The sequence below is a fragment of the Balearica regulorum genome, chromosome 3 (assembly GCF_011004875.1).
Source record: "Balearica regulorum gibbericeps isolate bBalReg1 chromosome 3, bBalReg1.pri, whole genome shotgun sequence".
Taxonomy (NCBI): domain Eukaryota; kingdom Metazoa; phylum Chordata; class Aves; order Gruiformes; family Gruidae; genus Balearica; species Balearica regulorum.
In genome coordinates this window covers 125,656,182-125,672,483 of record NC_046186.1, presented here as the reverse complement: position 1 = coordinate 125,672,483, position 16,302 = coordinate 125,656,182, and the positions used below count along the sequence as shown (strand labels likewise).

The 16,302-nt window shown below is 59.4% G+C and overlaps 1 protein-coding gene across 1 annotated transcript; it reads right to left on the bottom strand.

The window, feature by feature from the left end:
- Nucleotides 1-6,201: 6,201 nt before the first annotated feature.
- Nucleotides 6,202-14,695, bottom strand: NKX2-2 (NK2 homeobox 2). The gene is made up of 3 exons (XM_075750106.1): nucleotides 14,561-14,695; nucleotides 7,109-7,904; nucleotides 6,202-6,799 (listed from the first exon to the last, which is right to left on the bottom strand). Exons 2-3 carry the CDS (start codon nucleotides 7,365-7,367, stop codon nucleotides 6,240-6,242), a joined length of 819 nt encoding a protein of 272 aa, XP_075606221.1. The 5' UTR covers nucleotides 7,368-7,904; nucleotides 14,561-14,695; the 3' UTR covers nucleotides 6,202-6,239.
- Between the last annotated feature and the right edge of the window lie 1,607 nt (nucleotides 14,696-16,302).

Genomic DNA, 16,302 nt, shown 5'->3' with positions numbered 1-16,302 from the left:
GCCCCAGCGGGGCTGCGGTATGGGGGTGACCAGTGCCAGGCCTTTCTTCTCGGAGTTTACTTAAGTGTGAGGGCTGTATCTGTTTCTCCTGAAGCAGTCCCTAATGGGGTCCACCTGAGGAGCTCACTCTAAGGAGGGGTGAGCACGCAACGCTGCTCTCAAGAATGAGAGTTGATGCTTTCTCAGAATTGAATTTTTTTTGTTACAAATGTGTCCTAACTTGCTTGCTATGAGCTTTAACCTGCTGCTCAGATAACTTCAAATGCCGGAAGTGGGGACAAAAACCGTAGCTCGGACTCTTGTTTTTGACACAAAACTTGAGTATTGACATTCTTTTAAAGCTTGTTGTGGTTAATAAAAAAGCTGAATAACACAGGGAGGAAAAAAGCTCAGCTGAGCATCCCTGTGCCCATTGCACAGTGCAGTGGGCTATGTGCTGGGGGAGGGGGGGAGACTTGCTAAAGGCACAGCAGGTGGACCCAGTGGCTACTGTTCATTTCTTTGGCCTTTCCCAAAGCACTTTAGAGTTGGATCATTCAAAAAAGGGAAGTTCTTAAGCACCTGCCCGCTACGCCCGGATGCCTCACTACCTTTGAGCGTGCAAGCGGCGCATGCAAAAGCGGTAAGGCAGCTGCAGCCATCTCCGTGGCTGCCAGCGCTCTGACTTTTATGCAAGGGTGAGAAGAGATGGAGCGCTGGGGGGGAAACCATACGTGTACTCGTCACGTCATCTTCAGCGCTCCGAAATGCTGTGATGTCCTTGTGGGCTGGTTTGTTCTTCTGCTGTGGTTGATACTTGTAATTACATAAAATGGCTGGATGCTTTGTACCAAACCCTGCCTAGGACTTGGAGATGCACTGTTTGCCCAAAGGGTGAGTTCTTGGGTCTTGAGGGGTCTCCTTGACCCCGGGGGCAGAAGGGGCAGCAGTACTGTGAGCGTGAGTAGCGGGAGCCCCTCCTTCTATGGTGTCTTGCCCCATACAAGGATTACAGGACAGGTGTCGTTACGCCGCGGCCTCGCACCTTGAGCTCCGTGCTGTATGTCGAGGCGATGGCTTGGGGCCCATCGCAGTAGGCCTGAAGCTGCTCCCCCCAAGAGCGGGGAGAAGCAGGGGGCCGGAGTGCTCCCAGTCCATCCATCCTGTCCGTGCCGCTGCGGTGACACTGGGGGGTCTGTGTGTGTGGGGGGAGCCCTTCCCCCGGGGTGACGCTGCGGGCGGCGATAGGGACCCCTGGGGAGGGGTGGGGGGGAATGGGGGTTCGGGGGGGGGGGGCCCGACGGCGCGTCCCTTATCCGGCAGCGCCGCCCTGCGGCCGCCCACGGGACGGGGGGTGTCGGGGGCCGGTGCCCACCGCCTCGGCTCTCCCCGGTTCCCCCCCTCCCCGGCCCCGGGGGAGCGCGGAGGGGTAGCGGACCGCCGCTCGGTCCTCGGCCGGGCTGCGCGGGGCTCTGCTGCCTCCCTGCGGCCGCCGCCCGCCGGGCCCACACCGCGGGGAGAGGGGGGGGATAGTGTAAAATACATCCCTCCCGCTGCAGAAAGCAATAAACCCCGAAACTGTCTCCTTTTCGGGGAGACAGCGGCGGGCCGCTTGGCTGGGGGTGCTGGGGGGGGGGGGTGTTTGGAGGTGGGGGGATAACGGGAGGTGCCGCCGAGGACGGGAGAGCATCGAGTGGCAGCGGGCAGGCCGCGGGGGGCGGCCCCGCCATGTCCCTCTGCAGCCCTTCCCCACCGGCCCCTTAATAAACACCGCCGCGAATTGCCCTTATACTTGGTAAATATTGGATTAGCTTTTCATTGACCGGCTCTCTTGAAAAGACCCGAAAAATCCACACCGGTTCCAAACTAAGCCAAACAGTCAATAGGTGACGAAAGTAAGTTATTTCCAGGGCTTAACGGGGCTTCCAGCTCATTATCAGGTTATCTGAGGCGCCTAAATAGTTTCTTCCCTACGAGAGGGCGGGGGAAGGAGAAAAGGGGACAAAAATGGGGACGGAAAAAAAAAACCACCAAAAAAAAAGGAAAGGGAGAAGAACCCCAGGAACGGGGCGAAGAGGGGCCTGAAGGCCGGGCTCAGCTTCTCGCCCGCCCCGAGCAAGACCCGGTTGTGCCCCAAATCGCGATCCGCGGAGCGTGTCGCGATCCACGCCCGACTGGCGACTCTCGAGGCTCACCGAGAGGGCGGGACGCACGACGGCAGCGGCACAAACTGGGGGGCTGCTGCCAAACCTGCAGGCAGGAGGGGTGTCGGGGGGGGCGAGGTGCCGGCCCCCCAGGTGAAGCCTTGTCTCTGCGCCGCGGGCCCGCTCCCACACCGGAGCAACTCCAGGGCGCAGCTACGCCCCCGCGCAGCGCTGCGCATCCCCTCTGCTCTGCCGGGGGGCTGGAAATGCCAAGGATGGTTGGGTCGGGGGGGTTCCTTTTTTCCTTTTTTGCTTCTTTGCGTCTTTTCTTCTTTTCTGTTTTTCTTTTTTTTTTTTTTTTTTTTTTGCCCCCGGTTTGTTTTTTCTCTTTTTTCTCTTCTTTTTCTCTTTTTCTTTTTCTGCTTTTCTTTTTCTTTTTTTATTTTCCCTTTCTTTTTCTGTTTTTCTTTTTCTTTTTTCTCTTTTTCTTTTTCTCTTTTTTCTTTCTCTTTTTACTTTCTCTTTCTTTTTCTCTTTTTTCTTTTTCTCTTTCTTTTTTCTTTTTCTTTTTCTTTCTTTTTCTTTTTTCTCTTTTTCTTTTTCTCTTTTTTCTTTCTCTTTTTACTTTCTCTTTCTTTTTCTCTTTTTTCTTTTTTCTCTTTCTTTTTTCTTTTTCTTTTTCTTTCTTTTTAATTTCTCTTCTTTTTTCTTTTTTATTTTCTGTTTATTTCTTATTTCTTTTTTTTTTTTTTTTTTTTTTTTTATTTTGGCCTTCCTTCCTCTCTCTCTCCCTCTGATGGCCTGCCTTGCAACAGCGAGGATCCAGGACAAGAAAGAGCCGTTTCTCCGGGGGAGAAGCGGGACGTGCCAGCCCGCCGCGCGGTACGGCCGGGCGGCGGAGGGAGGGAGGAGGGCGGGAGGGCGGGAGGCAGCCTGCATAACATTACCGGCGCTGAATGCAGCCTTGTTCTGCTGCCTGCCGCAGCCTCCGCGCACTGCGGGCAGCGCGGGCAGCCCGGCTCCGCCGGCGGGCTGGGGGCGCAGGAGCGGGCATCGCCTCGTGTTTTACGGGGGAGATGCGCTCGGGTCTTTGGGGCGGGGAGGGGGGGGAAGTCTAATTTCCTGTGAAATGAGAGAGAAACTTGTCAGCGGGAACTGGGAGAAGAGGAGGGCCTCTGTTAGTCTTCAAAGAGAGAGGGAGGGAGAGGAGAGAAGGAGAGAAAGAGAGAGGGATTCTTTTTCCTTGTCGTGTCCCCCCCCCCTTTTTTTTTTTTTTCCAGAATAGATATAGCACGAATTTTTAATTCGTCTTTCTTTCACAGACAACAATGCTGGTTTTGAAAGCTGGGCACAATTTGGGTTTTGTGAGGGGTCCCCCGGCCCAGCTGGCCATATGGGATACAACATGTAGAACATGCCTAACAATGAGCACGAGTGACAGCCCTAACAAAACGCAAAGGACACTGCTCCCTGACTCCGAGATGGACTGCCTCCCATAAATGAATTGAATGGCCCTAAAAAGAAGAGGGGGGGGGGGGGGGGGGAGGCACAGGGAGGGGGCCCACCCCCTCCCAAAACTGTCTCTCCTTTTTTTCTCCCCTCTCCCCGGTCCGGCCCAGCCCTGGCTGCCTTTGCCTCCGTCTCTTTAATATGCACGCCTCTAACATGCTCACCTCCCTGCCTCCCCCATTGTGCTGTTTTGTGAAGTCTACTGTATATTGTGCAAAGATAGACTGCCCGGAGCTGGCCCGGCAGCATGGGAGATATAAGGCCACGGAGGTTAGGGCCACACAACTGGTTTTATAGACTTAGCAGAGCCTGGGGGGAAAGGAAAAAAAAAAAAAAAGAAGAAGAAAAAAAGTGACAATTTTCCTGCTCTCCCGCTTCTGGCTCGCACGTTGGGCTGGAGAGAGGGAAACCTGCACATGTCCGTGTACCCCGCAGCTGGGGCGCGGGTCCGAGAGCCCTGCGGAGCCTCCCCGGGCTGGAAGGCCGGCTGCCCCGCTCGCCTGGCTGCCTCTCTGCCCGTGAAGCCGCCGGGGCTGCTCCGCCGGTGCGCAGGCAGGTTGCCGGCGCCGTCCCCGCCGCGAAGCCGAGCGGCTCCCGGCTCTCGGGCCGTTCGGATAAGCGCTCACCCGGCGGGGGGGAGGCGGAACGAGAAAAGGGGGGGGAATAAAATAAAATAAAAAGAGGAAAAGGGAAAAACCCCAGCCGCAGGGCGGAGGCTGTGCCCGGGGCTTTGGGGCCGGCGGAGGCTGCGCCGGGGCGGAGAGGCGCGCAGGAGCACGGCGGGGCCGGCCGGTACCGATCATCTCTTGGCTGTGGGAGCTGAACTGAACCGGCTCGGCTCGGCCCTGCTCAGCCCCGGCAGGACCGGGCGGGCGCTGCACCGGCCCTATCACACCGGATAAGCCCATTTGATTTTTTTTTTTTTTTTAAGCACCTTTAGCATCCTAAAATGGCAGGGCAGGGCGAGGGAGCGCACGGCTGCCCTGGCTGCGCCCAAACCCGCTCCGGGCCGGGGCTGCGCCTGCCCGAAACCGGCCGTAACTTCACCCGGGCCGGGCTCGGTCCCCGTTTCAGCCCGGCTGAGCCGCCCGGCCTGCCCCAGCTCCGCCTATCTTCTCCCTTATCTCCCCCCTTTTTTCTTTTTTTTTTTTTTTGGGGGGGGGGGTGCCCCAGGTGTTAACCCTTTCCCCCGGCCTGCCTGAGCCGTCGGCGCATCCTGAGGGCTGAACCCGAAGTTTCGGCGCTCCCCCCCAGCCAGGGGAGGGGGCCGGTGAGGTGATGCTGCTATCCAAAACTCCGCAGCCGAAGGACCCCGCCTGCACGGGGGGCACTGGGGTGTATAAAAGCACAATCACAGATCGAAAATAATTTCCCCCCCCCCCGTTTTTAGCCAGCTCCGGGTGTTGCGGAGTAGCCGTGCTGAAGCCGAATGCCCCGGGGAAAAAAAAAAAAAAAAAAAAAGGCAAAAAGCAAAAAAAAAAAAAAAAGAAAAAGAAAAAAGCCGCTTTCCCCTGGAAAAAAAGAAGTTGCAGGGGCGGCGTGGGGCCCTGCTCGGCCGCGTCTCTCCGCGGGGGCCCGCCCGGCCCCGCTGGCCCCACGCCGGGCTGAGCCCTGCCGACACGCCGCCCGGGGATGCGGGGAGGCGGCCGCGGGCGCCGGCCGCACCGGGAAGGCGAACAAAAACGGTTTGTCGTTGTTATCGGTTCCTTTTCTTTTTTTTTTTTTTTTCTCGAAACACAGCTTTTTTTTTTAATTTTCTTTTTTTGTAAAATTCCAATTCTTACTGAAATATGGCAAGCGGGTGTTTGCACACAATGAGTCCGCTTTCCGGCGGCGAGCAGCCAGGGTTTGATCCGCGTTTCTTTTTCCGCTGCTCGCCGTTACTCGGGAATAGTTGTGCGCAAACCCCAAACAAGATCAACCGAAATTAAAGCCCTGGCTGCTTCTCACGGCAGCAAAAATCACAACGAGATATAAAAATACGCCCGCTAATAGTTGTCGGGGGTTACACGCGGACGAAAATTGTCCTAGAAGGGGAGCAATCGAGATCTGCGTGTCGGGGTGCCCTGCACGGCGTCACGGCGGCCGCGCTCCGGGCTCACGCACGTTCCTCACAAAACCACAGGAGCAGCGGGGGGGTTTTATTCTTTATTTTTTTTTTTTTTTTTTTAGTTGTGACGACCACCCCCCCCCTCCCCTTTTATTTTAGTTGTAGGTAGACAGGACCACTCTGAATGGCGCAAAAAATTCTGTAAACAATGACGCACAAAAACACCTCCCCTCCCTTCCCCCCCCGCCTCCCCCCGAAATGAAACCGAGCCCCCCCCCCAAAAAAAAATGGAGGGGAAAAGAAACGGGAGAGGGGAAAAAACCCATAATAATAATAATAATAATAGCAATAATAATAATAATAATAGCGTTTCCCTTTCCATTCCTTCCCCCGCAGTTTTGACTTTAGTTTTGGAGCATCAGTCTGTCTCTTCCTTTCTCTCTATTTATTATTTTTGTTTTTCCTCCTTTTGGCGCGCGGGGGGTGTGTGTGTGTGTGTGCGTGTGCGTGTGCGTGTGCGTGTGGGGCGTGCGGGTGTGCGCGCTCCCCGCCAGCGTTCACCAAGTCCATTGCTGAGCTTGTACCAAATGGTGTGCTGTGGGGTACTGGGGGTTGCTGGTAGCGCTGTACTGGGCGTTGTATTGCATATGCTGTAGAGACTGGGCGCTATAGGCGGAGAAGGGGATGCCCGTCTGGAAAGTCGCGGCTGCCAAGTCCTGAGCTTTGAGCGTGTGGCAGGGCTTGCCGTCCCTGACTAAGACCGGCACGGCCACCCGCCGCGGGGAGGGAAGAGGAGTCACTTCCATACCTTTCTCGGCCCGGGCCCGCTTCATCTTGTAGCGGTGGTTCTGGAACCAGATCTTCACCTGCGTGGGGGTGAGGCGGATCAGGCTGGCCAGGTGCTCCCGCTCCGGCGCCGACAGGTACCGCTGCTGCCGGAATCGCCGCTCCAGCTCGTAGGTCTGCGCCTTGGAGAAGAGCACCCTCCTCTTCCTCTTCTTCCCCGCGTCCCCGCCGCCCGCCGCTTCCTTCTCGTTGTCGGGAGATTCGTCGGCCGACGGCTCCGGTGACTTGGCCGAGGGGTCCTGGCCGCCGCCGCCGGCCGTCAGCCCGTGCACTGCGGAGAGTCCGGCCGAGAGCGCCCCGTCAGCGGGGGGGGGGGGGGGAACGGGGCAACACCGGGAGGGGGCTCCGCGCCGCGCACCCCCCGCGTCCCTCCCGCCGCCCGGCTCTGCCCCGCCGGGGGGGGTGGGGGGGATGGAGGCACCGGCCGGGGCTCAGCCAGCCGTGGCGAGCGGTGAACACCCACCCCCCCACCCCCCCCCGCGCCCCCCGCCGCCGGGGGAAGCCCCCGCGGGAGCGGAGCAGCTCAGCTCGGCTCTGCCCCGGCCCCGGCCCCGGCCCCGCGGCGCTGCGCGGTACTCACGGGAGTATTGGATGCCCTCGGCGCTCGCCAGCCAACGCGTGTAGGGATTATCGCTGTTATCATAGAAAGGGTTCTTCAAAGGCAGCGTCTGAACAGTGTCCAAGGGGGTTTGTCCCAAAACTCCCGCTTTCTTGGGCGGCTCCGGCGCCTCGCTCTCTTCCTCGCCGCCCTCCGCGGCGGAGCCGTCCTCATCGTTGGTGTCGGGGAGGTCCAAAATGTCCTTCACGGAAAAGCCCGTCTTTGTGTTGGTCAGAGACATGTTCCGGCCAAATTTAGGCAGGAAAGTTGGAGGAGCAGCTTCGCGGATCCGCCGTGTCACGGGTGCACACGCACACGCGGAGCGGCGACACCACCACCGCACACGCACACGGCAGCCGGGGGAGGAGGCTGCGGGGCGGCGGCACGCGTGGAGCAGGGAAAAAAAAAAAAAAAAAAAAGGAAAAAAAGAATAATATAGATATATAGAAAAATAACCGAAGGGGGTTGTGCAAAAGAAGAAGCGGAGCCCCGGCCGCAGCGGTGGATCTCTGCGGTGGTGGTTTCTACGGGCTTGTTCTGCCACGGGGGAAATTCAGAGAGCGGGAGCAGCAGCTGGCTTCGGAAATAGTTTGTAACTCCAGGGGAAAGGGGGAAAGACACGCCAAAAAAAAAAAAAAAAAAAGAAAAAAAAAAAGGAAAAAAAAAAAGATCACTTCTGGATCTTGCTTAAACACCCCGAACCCGTGCCTGCCGCTTGAAAAACCCGAGCCATTGCTGGAGCGAACAGTCCATATAAGGCTGGTCCCCACACATGAACCTGCCGAGAGGAGGGAGAAAAAAAATACATTAAACCCGGGAAAGGTTGGCCACGTGTGGGCGGGTCTTGGAAGTCAAGTGGATGAAGACAGTGTTTGCAGATGTGAAATTGCGGGTTTGGGGCGAGCTCCGAGCTTCCACCATTGGTGATGAGTGGTATAACGTGTCAGTTAATTACCGGCGTGGGGAGGGCCCTTCCGCGGGTGCGTGTGCGTGTCAGCGAGAGAGGGAGGGTGTGATTTTCTGGGGTTTTTAAACGCGGTATTTACATACAAAGAGCCTCGCACCAGCCCGATATTCCGCACACTCCAAAGTGTGTTTTCCACAGATTGCTTGGAAAGCGGGGGGGGGGGGGTGGGGGGGGGTGATGAGAAGCGAGGGAGGCTGCGTGCGCGGTTTCCCACCCCTCCCGCGCAGCCTGCGCGCCCACGCAAACGCGGGGGGCAGCGCTTTTACGCGGGGACGCGCTCAAAACCCCGCGCGGGACGGAAACGAGAGGCGGCTCAGATGGCAAGAGACCAACTTATCTAAACCGCCTAGGTCAATATTTTGGTTGAGGCTTAGGGATGAACGCTGGAAATTAAACAGCAAGTAATTGATTCTAGTTTGCTCCGAAATTAACCGAACTGGCAAAATGCGATCGTCAGTCACGACCCGGAGAGATCCGGGAGGTGATTACTGGGGGGGGGGGGGGGGGCTTTGTTTGAAGAGGTCTCATTGATTTTGCCTCCTTCTTCCAGGGGAATAAAACTCAACCCGTTTGGTTAATTTAATGGGCTGGAGCCCGACGGGCTTTCAAATATGACTAGATTAATTTTTTTCTTTTTCTTTTTTTTTTTTTTCCTCCCCCTTTCTTTTCAGGACCTGGGAAAGGAGGGGAATAAGGAAGGGGTTGGTTTCCAAAAGGACGTTTTGGAAGGCCGGGTCTCCAGGTGTCACACACGCACAGACAGGGCGCCGGCAGCCGCAGAGCCCCGCAGCATCCCCGGCCGCGGGTCCCGGCGGAGCGGTGCGGAGCTGCGCGGCCGCGGAGGCTCCCCCCTGCCCGGCGCGGGGCTGCAGACCGCCCTCCTCCCTAACTTCTTCCCTCCCTCTCTGTCTGCCACCAACTTTTATCTTCATTTCCCTTCTTCCTCCCCTTTCCTGCACCGGCCGAGGACCCTTGCCCGCACGCACCCTCGCCGCCACGGCCCGGACCTTCCCCTTCCCTTTTCCCTTCCCCTTCCCTTTTCCCTTCCCCTTCCCTTTTCCCTTCCCTTTCCCTTTTCCCTTCCCTTTTCCCTTGCCCTTCCCCTTCCCTGGAGCGCCCCGCAGCCGGACCCCGGCCCGGGATGGGCTTGCGTGCGGGGCTGGCGGTGATGTGCGGGGTGCAGGCTGCAGTCTGGGAAAGGGCTTCCCACCACCACCTTTATTTCTGGGAAAGAAAAGTTGACCGAGTTACTCTTCCAGGAGGAGGGAGCGGGAATGGGGCGGCTGGTGGTGGGAAGGGGAGGAAGATGGACCCTCAGACATCCTCCTATTTGCCGATCAATGTATTCGCACCTTCCCCTCCTCTCCCTCCCCGCTCCCCCCATCTTTCCTCCCCCAGCCCCCAGCCTGCCTCCCATAAAGTATGTGATGTGGCTAACAATGCCCAGGGTTTTCCCCCCCCCCCCTTTTTTTTTTTTTTTTTTTTTTTAAGCGAGCCCCTGAGCACATCCTGGGTGGTCGGACCCGCGCAAACACAAATACAACCCTATGGCTAAGCTGGAAACAATGTCCGCAATGTAGACAAATGTCCGGCTTCTGTTGGAACCCTTTGTCTCGGCGCAGTTTTTGCATTTATTTCAGTGGCGAAATAATACGTGATTGACGCCCTCTTTCAATGTGTCCTAACTGTTGGGAATAAATCTGAGGTTGTTCCTAGTTGTCATGGTATTCAACCGCACTCAATGGCTATCTCTTCATCCATTTCGGAGTCCTTCCTCGATATCGAGGGAACCCCTTCGGGCGGGCGCCCCCCCGCCCCGCTCCCCTTTCCCCGGGGGGAGGGGCTTGGGACACGCACCAGACAGAGCGCTTTAATTTCCAGCAAATCTCGGGCTTATCGATTGATTTATCCCCCCCACCCCGGCTCGACCTGCCCGGAGCGTTTCGCTCGGATGGGGCAGGATGGCGTTTTAATTTCTTCCCGCCGCGGCGAGCGAGGGGGGGGAAAAAAATTAATAAATACCCGTAATAACAGTGAGAATCGCGACAGAGGCAGGACGACGATACAACGTCCCGAATTAAAGAACCTCGGCAGAAGCCAAGCCGGGGAGGGACGGGCAGAGCGTCTCCGCGGCGGCGTGTGCCGGGGGCGGCGGGGCCGGCGGCCCGTTTCGGTCGGGCAGCTCCGCTCCTCGGGCCGGGGAAGAGCCAGAGTGATAGCGATAGCGATAGCGATAGCGATAGTGATAGCGATAGTCCCACTCAGACCCCAACAGACGCGCGAATGCCACAACACAGGCAGAGCGTCCTGCAAAAACCCCTCGCGACGTGGGGCCCGACGGCGGCGGGAGCGGGGGATGCCCACGGGAGGAAGCCGGGCCGGTCAGCCGCGTGAATGCGGACACGGCCCCGGGGACGCTGCGGGCTGGCCCGGCTCGGCCCGGCTCGGCTCGGCACGCCCGGGGGGGGGGCTTTGCCCGGGCCCCGCTCCACCTGAGAGGTAAAGGTTTTCCCACGGGAGAGCCGGCGCTGGCGGCCCATTAACCCGCGGGGAACAATGGTCCCTTGTGGGGACACAAAGCCCCGGGGGCCGCGGCTCCCTCCCCACGCCTCCCCGCGGCCCGGTAGCGGGGGGGGGGGGGGGCGCGGGCTGGTCCCACGCGTGGGGCAACACTGAGGGGCGAGGCCGCTCTTTCTCCGCACCGAGCGAGCGGCCCAGGACGCTGTGGCGTCAGGGGCGGGGGGTGACGTAAGAGCCTCTCGGGCCCTTTGACGTCAGGAGGGGTCGCGGGGCCCGGACGCAGCCCCGCACCTCCCGTGCCCGGAGCCACGCTGCGCGGTGGGAAAACCCGACGGCATCCCGGCGGCTATCGCGACAGCGCCGGGGGGGCGTGGGGGGTGTGCTCCCGCCACCCTTCGTGCCTTTCCCCCCCTGTGTCCCCCTCCCAGCACCCCGCGGGGAGCCCACCTACCGCGCTGCCCGCGCCCCGCGGCGGCCTGGCCCTCCCCACGCGTGTGTGTGTGTGTGTGATGCTCCAGCGCTACGAGGAGGGGGTGTCGGGGCAGGGGGGAGCCGCAGAGCCTGCCGGGGGGCCCTCCCAGCCCGCTCCCCCGGGGGCTCGCCCCGGCGGGGTTATTTGCACAAGCCCACAGGAGGCCGGCGGCGCGGTGCGTGTACACAGGCTGAGTGGCTGCACTTCAGGACAAGTGCCTCTGCCAGCGGGGGAGTGTTTACCTGTTTACTTTCACAGGTAGCTCAAACACCCGCCGTTCCCCTCCGCTCCCTCTCCCCTGTGTGATCCCCCTTTCCCCCGAGCTGCGTGGGGAGCGGTCCCCTCCACCCCACGGCCGGCGGGTGTCGATTTTAGCGGCGTTAAATCCCGTTGGGTTTTGGGGGTTTTGGGTTGGTTTTTTTTGAGGAGAGAAGAGGCACTCGGTGGGGGATGAGAGAGGCAAAGAGCCCTTCTGCGCGGCTCTCCGCGGCTGCGGTGCCCGGGGAGGCAGCGGCGTGTGCGGGGCGCGGACGGGCCGGCTCTCCCCGGTCACGCGTGGCGGGGCGGCCCAGGCCCCGCGGTGCTTCGCCCCACGCCACGGGCGGCCCGTGGGCTGTGTTTTTAAGCGGCGAGGTGCCTCGGCTTGCTTCGCCGAGCCTGGCCGGCGGCCCGAGGGCTCCGGCTGCCCGAGAAGCGCCGGGTCTCTCCCTCTGTTTTAAACCGCCCTGACTTCATCCCCTTCTCTGTTCAGCGACATCACGCCCATTTATTATATATAATAATACATATATACGTGTGGATAAGAAGGGTCTTCGGCGGGAGTCTCCCTCCGTTCCCGCCCTTGCTGTGCGGTTCTCCCGCACTGACCTCTAACCCATCCCCGCATCGCATCTCCCATAGCGGCCGTCAAGTGGATTAGTTTATTGTTTGATGAGACCAAAGGTGCAAGCTATTGTTTTCCCCTCCGTCCAGACCACAAATAAACAAACAGAAAGGACTGCACCTTGCCGCTCGGTACGGATTAGCGAAGCCCACACAAAGCCTTTGTTGGGGGGGGACAGGTTTATTTTTATCTCTTAGGATGAGCTACGCTTGAAAGAAATAGGGAAAGGGGAGCGGAGCCCGTGCCGCTCCTGATAATTGTTATTAGGAGATTCACCTCGGGAGCATCCCCGGGAAGCAACACCCTCTTTGTTTTAAAGTGTGGCGGGGGAAAGGAGAGCCGCGTCATTAAAGAAGACATCTTTTGTTGGCGATGACAAAACAAACCCCAAACCAACAAAAATGTAAAACTATCGCTTCTAAATACACCCTCCGAGAGCCCCGCACAGGAGGTTTTAAATCGCCTTTTTCCAGCCGTAAAGCGGCAGCTCCGCAGAGATGCTGCCGGCTCGGCGGCGGCTGCGGCTCGGAGGGGACGCGGACGCGCCAGGCCGTGGGAAAGGGAGCGGGGACGGGGAACCCACGCCACGGGGTTACCTTGCACACCGGCAGCCTGGCCGGGGAGGGAGGGAGTGTAAAAAAAAAATCGTATTTCCTGAAATCGGGGGAACCAGAGCCCTCTGAATCCTCCGTCGCTTTCAAGAACTTAATTGTAACGTGGCGGGGCTCGGAGTTTCTGCGGGGTGAAATTCCCGTCTCTTTTCACGGCTGGAAAAACTGCATTAACAAAGGCGTTAAGGATGTTTTGGGGGGAAAGAGAAAAGGGGGAAAAAAGAAAAAAAAAAAAAAAGGTGTGGGGGGAGGAAGGGGGAAGATTCCCTCGCACACAGCGAGGGAGCCGGCACCAGCCTTCCCTATCGAGGCTCAAGAGAAAGTCCCTGCCACCCCCAAAATCCCGGCGCCGGCCTGCCTTTCTCCCGCGGACAATTAAATCTTCTCCAGGACATAGGAATCTAAATGAGCTTTCCTATTCTCACGATTACTCTATCTCCTTCCCCCCGAAGCCTCAAAGACGGAGAAATCCTTCCAATTCACCGATATTACTTATAAATTTGTAGATCTAGATCTAGCCTGCCCTCCAACCAACCTCCCGAGGTGGTGAATTGTAATCGAAATTGGGATTTTTCCCCCTCCTCCCTGGGGGCTAACGGGGTTATGTCAGAGCCGGAGGGCACATGTTAGGGCTTTGATAAATGCACTTTAATGAGATCTTTGAAAATATTGCCAATACTGGCGGAGGCAGTTTGTTAAGGCCGTGCGTGCGAGCACAAAGCCGGGAGCCCGCAGCCCCCCGCAGCCCCCAGCCGCCCGACCCAGCTATTTGTCTTATTTAATTCCCCCCCCCACCCCACCCCGGCGAAAGCTGTAAGCCCGGCCCGGGGCCTCCCTTTCCCTTCCAGTCTATTATAAACTGGTTTATTTGCCGGGCAAACGTTTCGCCCCCCTCGCAGCGAGCCCCCCGGCTGTATTCGTTCCCGTCTCTCTAATGATTAAACGTGTCCCAATGAGATTAAGCTTTGTCCGAAATGTTTCTTCTCGGGAAGAAAAACCCGACCCGTTTCGCCGAGGGCGAGCGGAATTGGGGGGGGGGATTTACGGCTGAGAGCACTTTCTTATCTGAATTTACTTCTCACATCCGCACGCACAACATGGAGGGCTCAGCGGGGAGCCCGGCTGTCCGCGCAGGTAGCTGGTGGGTGTGTGTCGCGAGTGGGGGTGCCGGGGGTCCCCGTTAAGCCCCCGAGGAAGACTTTGGTTGCCCGCACGCCCTGTGCGCAGGGGGGTGGGGGTACGTGTCAGGCTTTTTTCGGGAGAAGGATGGGGAAGGGTCCACCCGGGGGGGACCCGACCCAAGCACTCGGGCCCGCGTCCGGGCGCACACGCGCGGCGTGGGCAACAGCGGGGAAACGAAGGGAAGAAGTGAAGGAGGAGGGAGCGGGGCGGCGGGCAGAGCCGGGGCCGGCGGGCCGGGCGGGGGCCGGGGCCATTCCCGGTCCTCTGGCGTACTCTGCCGTCGCAGCCGAGAAGTGTCCCGCCGCCGGGGCAGCGGGGGGGAGCGCCCCCGGCTCCCCCCTCCCCGGGCCAGGCGGGCGGAGCGCCCCGGCGGGGCCGCGCTTCCCCCCGGGTCCCGCCGCGCACGGGGGGCGGCCGGGCGCTCACCCGGGGCCGGGGGCGTGGGCGGGCCGGGCCGGCGGAGCCCCACCGTCGGGGCAAGGGGACGCGCCCCCCCCCCCCCCCCCCCGCTGCCCCCCGCGCCCCGCTCCTCCGGCGGCCGCTCGGCATCAACTTCTACCTGCGCCGCCGCCCGAGCCGCGTCCCCCACGGCACCCCCCCACGCCAGCCCCTTCCCACCTGCTGCTCGGCAGCTCCGGCTCTCTGCCGGGGATGGGGGGTTGCCCCCCCCCCCCAATCCCCGCCTTTTTTTTTTTTTTTTTTTTTTTTCCCCCCCTTTCCCCCCGCTGTCACGGCGCGGGTCCCTGCCGCCCGGCGGACACCCCGCCGCCCCCCCCGTGCCCGTCGCGGCGGGGCTCACCTGGGGGCCGGGGGCGTCCCTAGGCGGGCGGGGGCTGAGCGCGGCGGCGGCGGCGGCTCCGCGCCTCTCGCATTGTCTCCGCCGTGTGCAGGGCGGCCGCTCCTTCCTCCGGCTTTACATCGCGCGGTCTGTTTGCTTTCCTCCCCGGCGGGTGACGCCAGGCGAAATACTGGCCATATGTTCAGCGGTAATAAATTGGTTATAAGCGCAAACACGCCGGTTCCTGGATGGCTCTTTTAAGGCTGCCCCGGCCCTGCCGCTGAGCCGGCCCCTCTTTCCCCGGGGGGCAGAGCCCTCCCCCCGGCCCCCCTTCCCCAAAGATGCGGAGAAGCCGCTTTCTGCCGGCGCGGGGACTCCGGCCCCCCCCGACGCTGCCCAAATCCTCCCTCGCCCACCGCTCCCACCTCGCTCCTTCACACCTCCCACCCCGCTCCGCCTCGGGGCAGCCCGCAACTTCCCCCGGCCGAGCCCGGGCTGCTCTTTAACAAGCTCGCCCTCTATAAATCGCTCGGTAGCTAAGACGCTATAAAAACCAAATAGCCAGATGTGGCACGTTATTTATGTGTGAAAGCTCGTTTACATTAGATATGCTGATCCAAGCTTTGATAGCGGGGGTTTGCGAGAGATTAGAGCTGGGTTGCCAGAGACGGCTCCAGCTGCAGCCCCCCTTCCCCTGCCCCTTTTTGGTTTGGGTTGGGGTTTGGGGTTTTTTTTCTGACGGTAATTTTATCTATTTATGGTTTAAAGGGGAGGCAAAGAAAAGGTGATGGAGTTGGGGGGGGGCAGAGTGGCGTTGTCTGACTTCCCCGAAGCTGGGGATGAAAAGCGGTACCTGGTTGCAAGAGGCTCCTGCAAAAGGTACGACGCCCCGCGAACCCGGGCAGACACACGGACAGGTCACGGCTGGCCAGAAGGGCTTCCTGGGTAGCCGAGCCTGGTAGCCCACCTCCCTCCCCGCGGCTGCGGTTTGGGTAACCACCACCAGCGCAGCCCCGCTGGAAGGTGAGCGCTGCGGCCGCTGCCCACCCTCAGGAGCCGTCTGGGCCACTGGGCCCTGCGTGAAGCCAGGGCAGCTCCCCGGGGGCGAGCCCCACGCAGCAAAAGGTCGTGCCGGCCCATTTTAACCCCAGGGGTCTGCAAACGCCGTGACCCTTCAGACATTTTCAGGAAAGCCCCCCCGCCCCGCTCCTTCTCTCTAGGAAAAAAGCACAAAATCCTCTTGAAGGGGCATCGCCGGTGACTGCTGGGGCTAGAGGGAGGTCACAGGGGCCTTTCTCCATCTCACCTCATCCGAATTCTCTTCACCACCTGCTGTATTTTTAAAAGAACCGGAGAGACCTTGGACTCCTCTGTGAAACTCCCCAGGGCCCAGGACAGATATCTCTTCGCTAAATACCCCGGTCACAGGCAGCTCTAACAGAGCTGCCCGCAGATAAAGTGATTGATCCTTATACTAATCAATAAAGATCTTGTTCTGAGCAATTAATAACTTTGCCAAGCTTGTTCTGTTTGGATAAAAAAGTGTCCAGATTGCTGACTGAGGGAGTGAAATTAGGAAAAAAAAGAAAAAAATATCCTGTTGCCCGCATAAAAATACAACTGTAAATAGTTAGCTCTTTATTTACATACCTGGGAAGTCTTCAGCTTTCATAACAAGAAATTCAGTCTGGATGTTCCGGACCTGTCTAACTACATCCCCAGGTACAGTGCGCAGAGGGGGCCTGAGCTTGCACTTCTATATG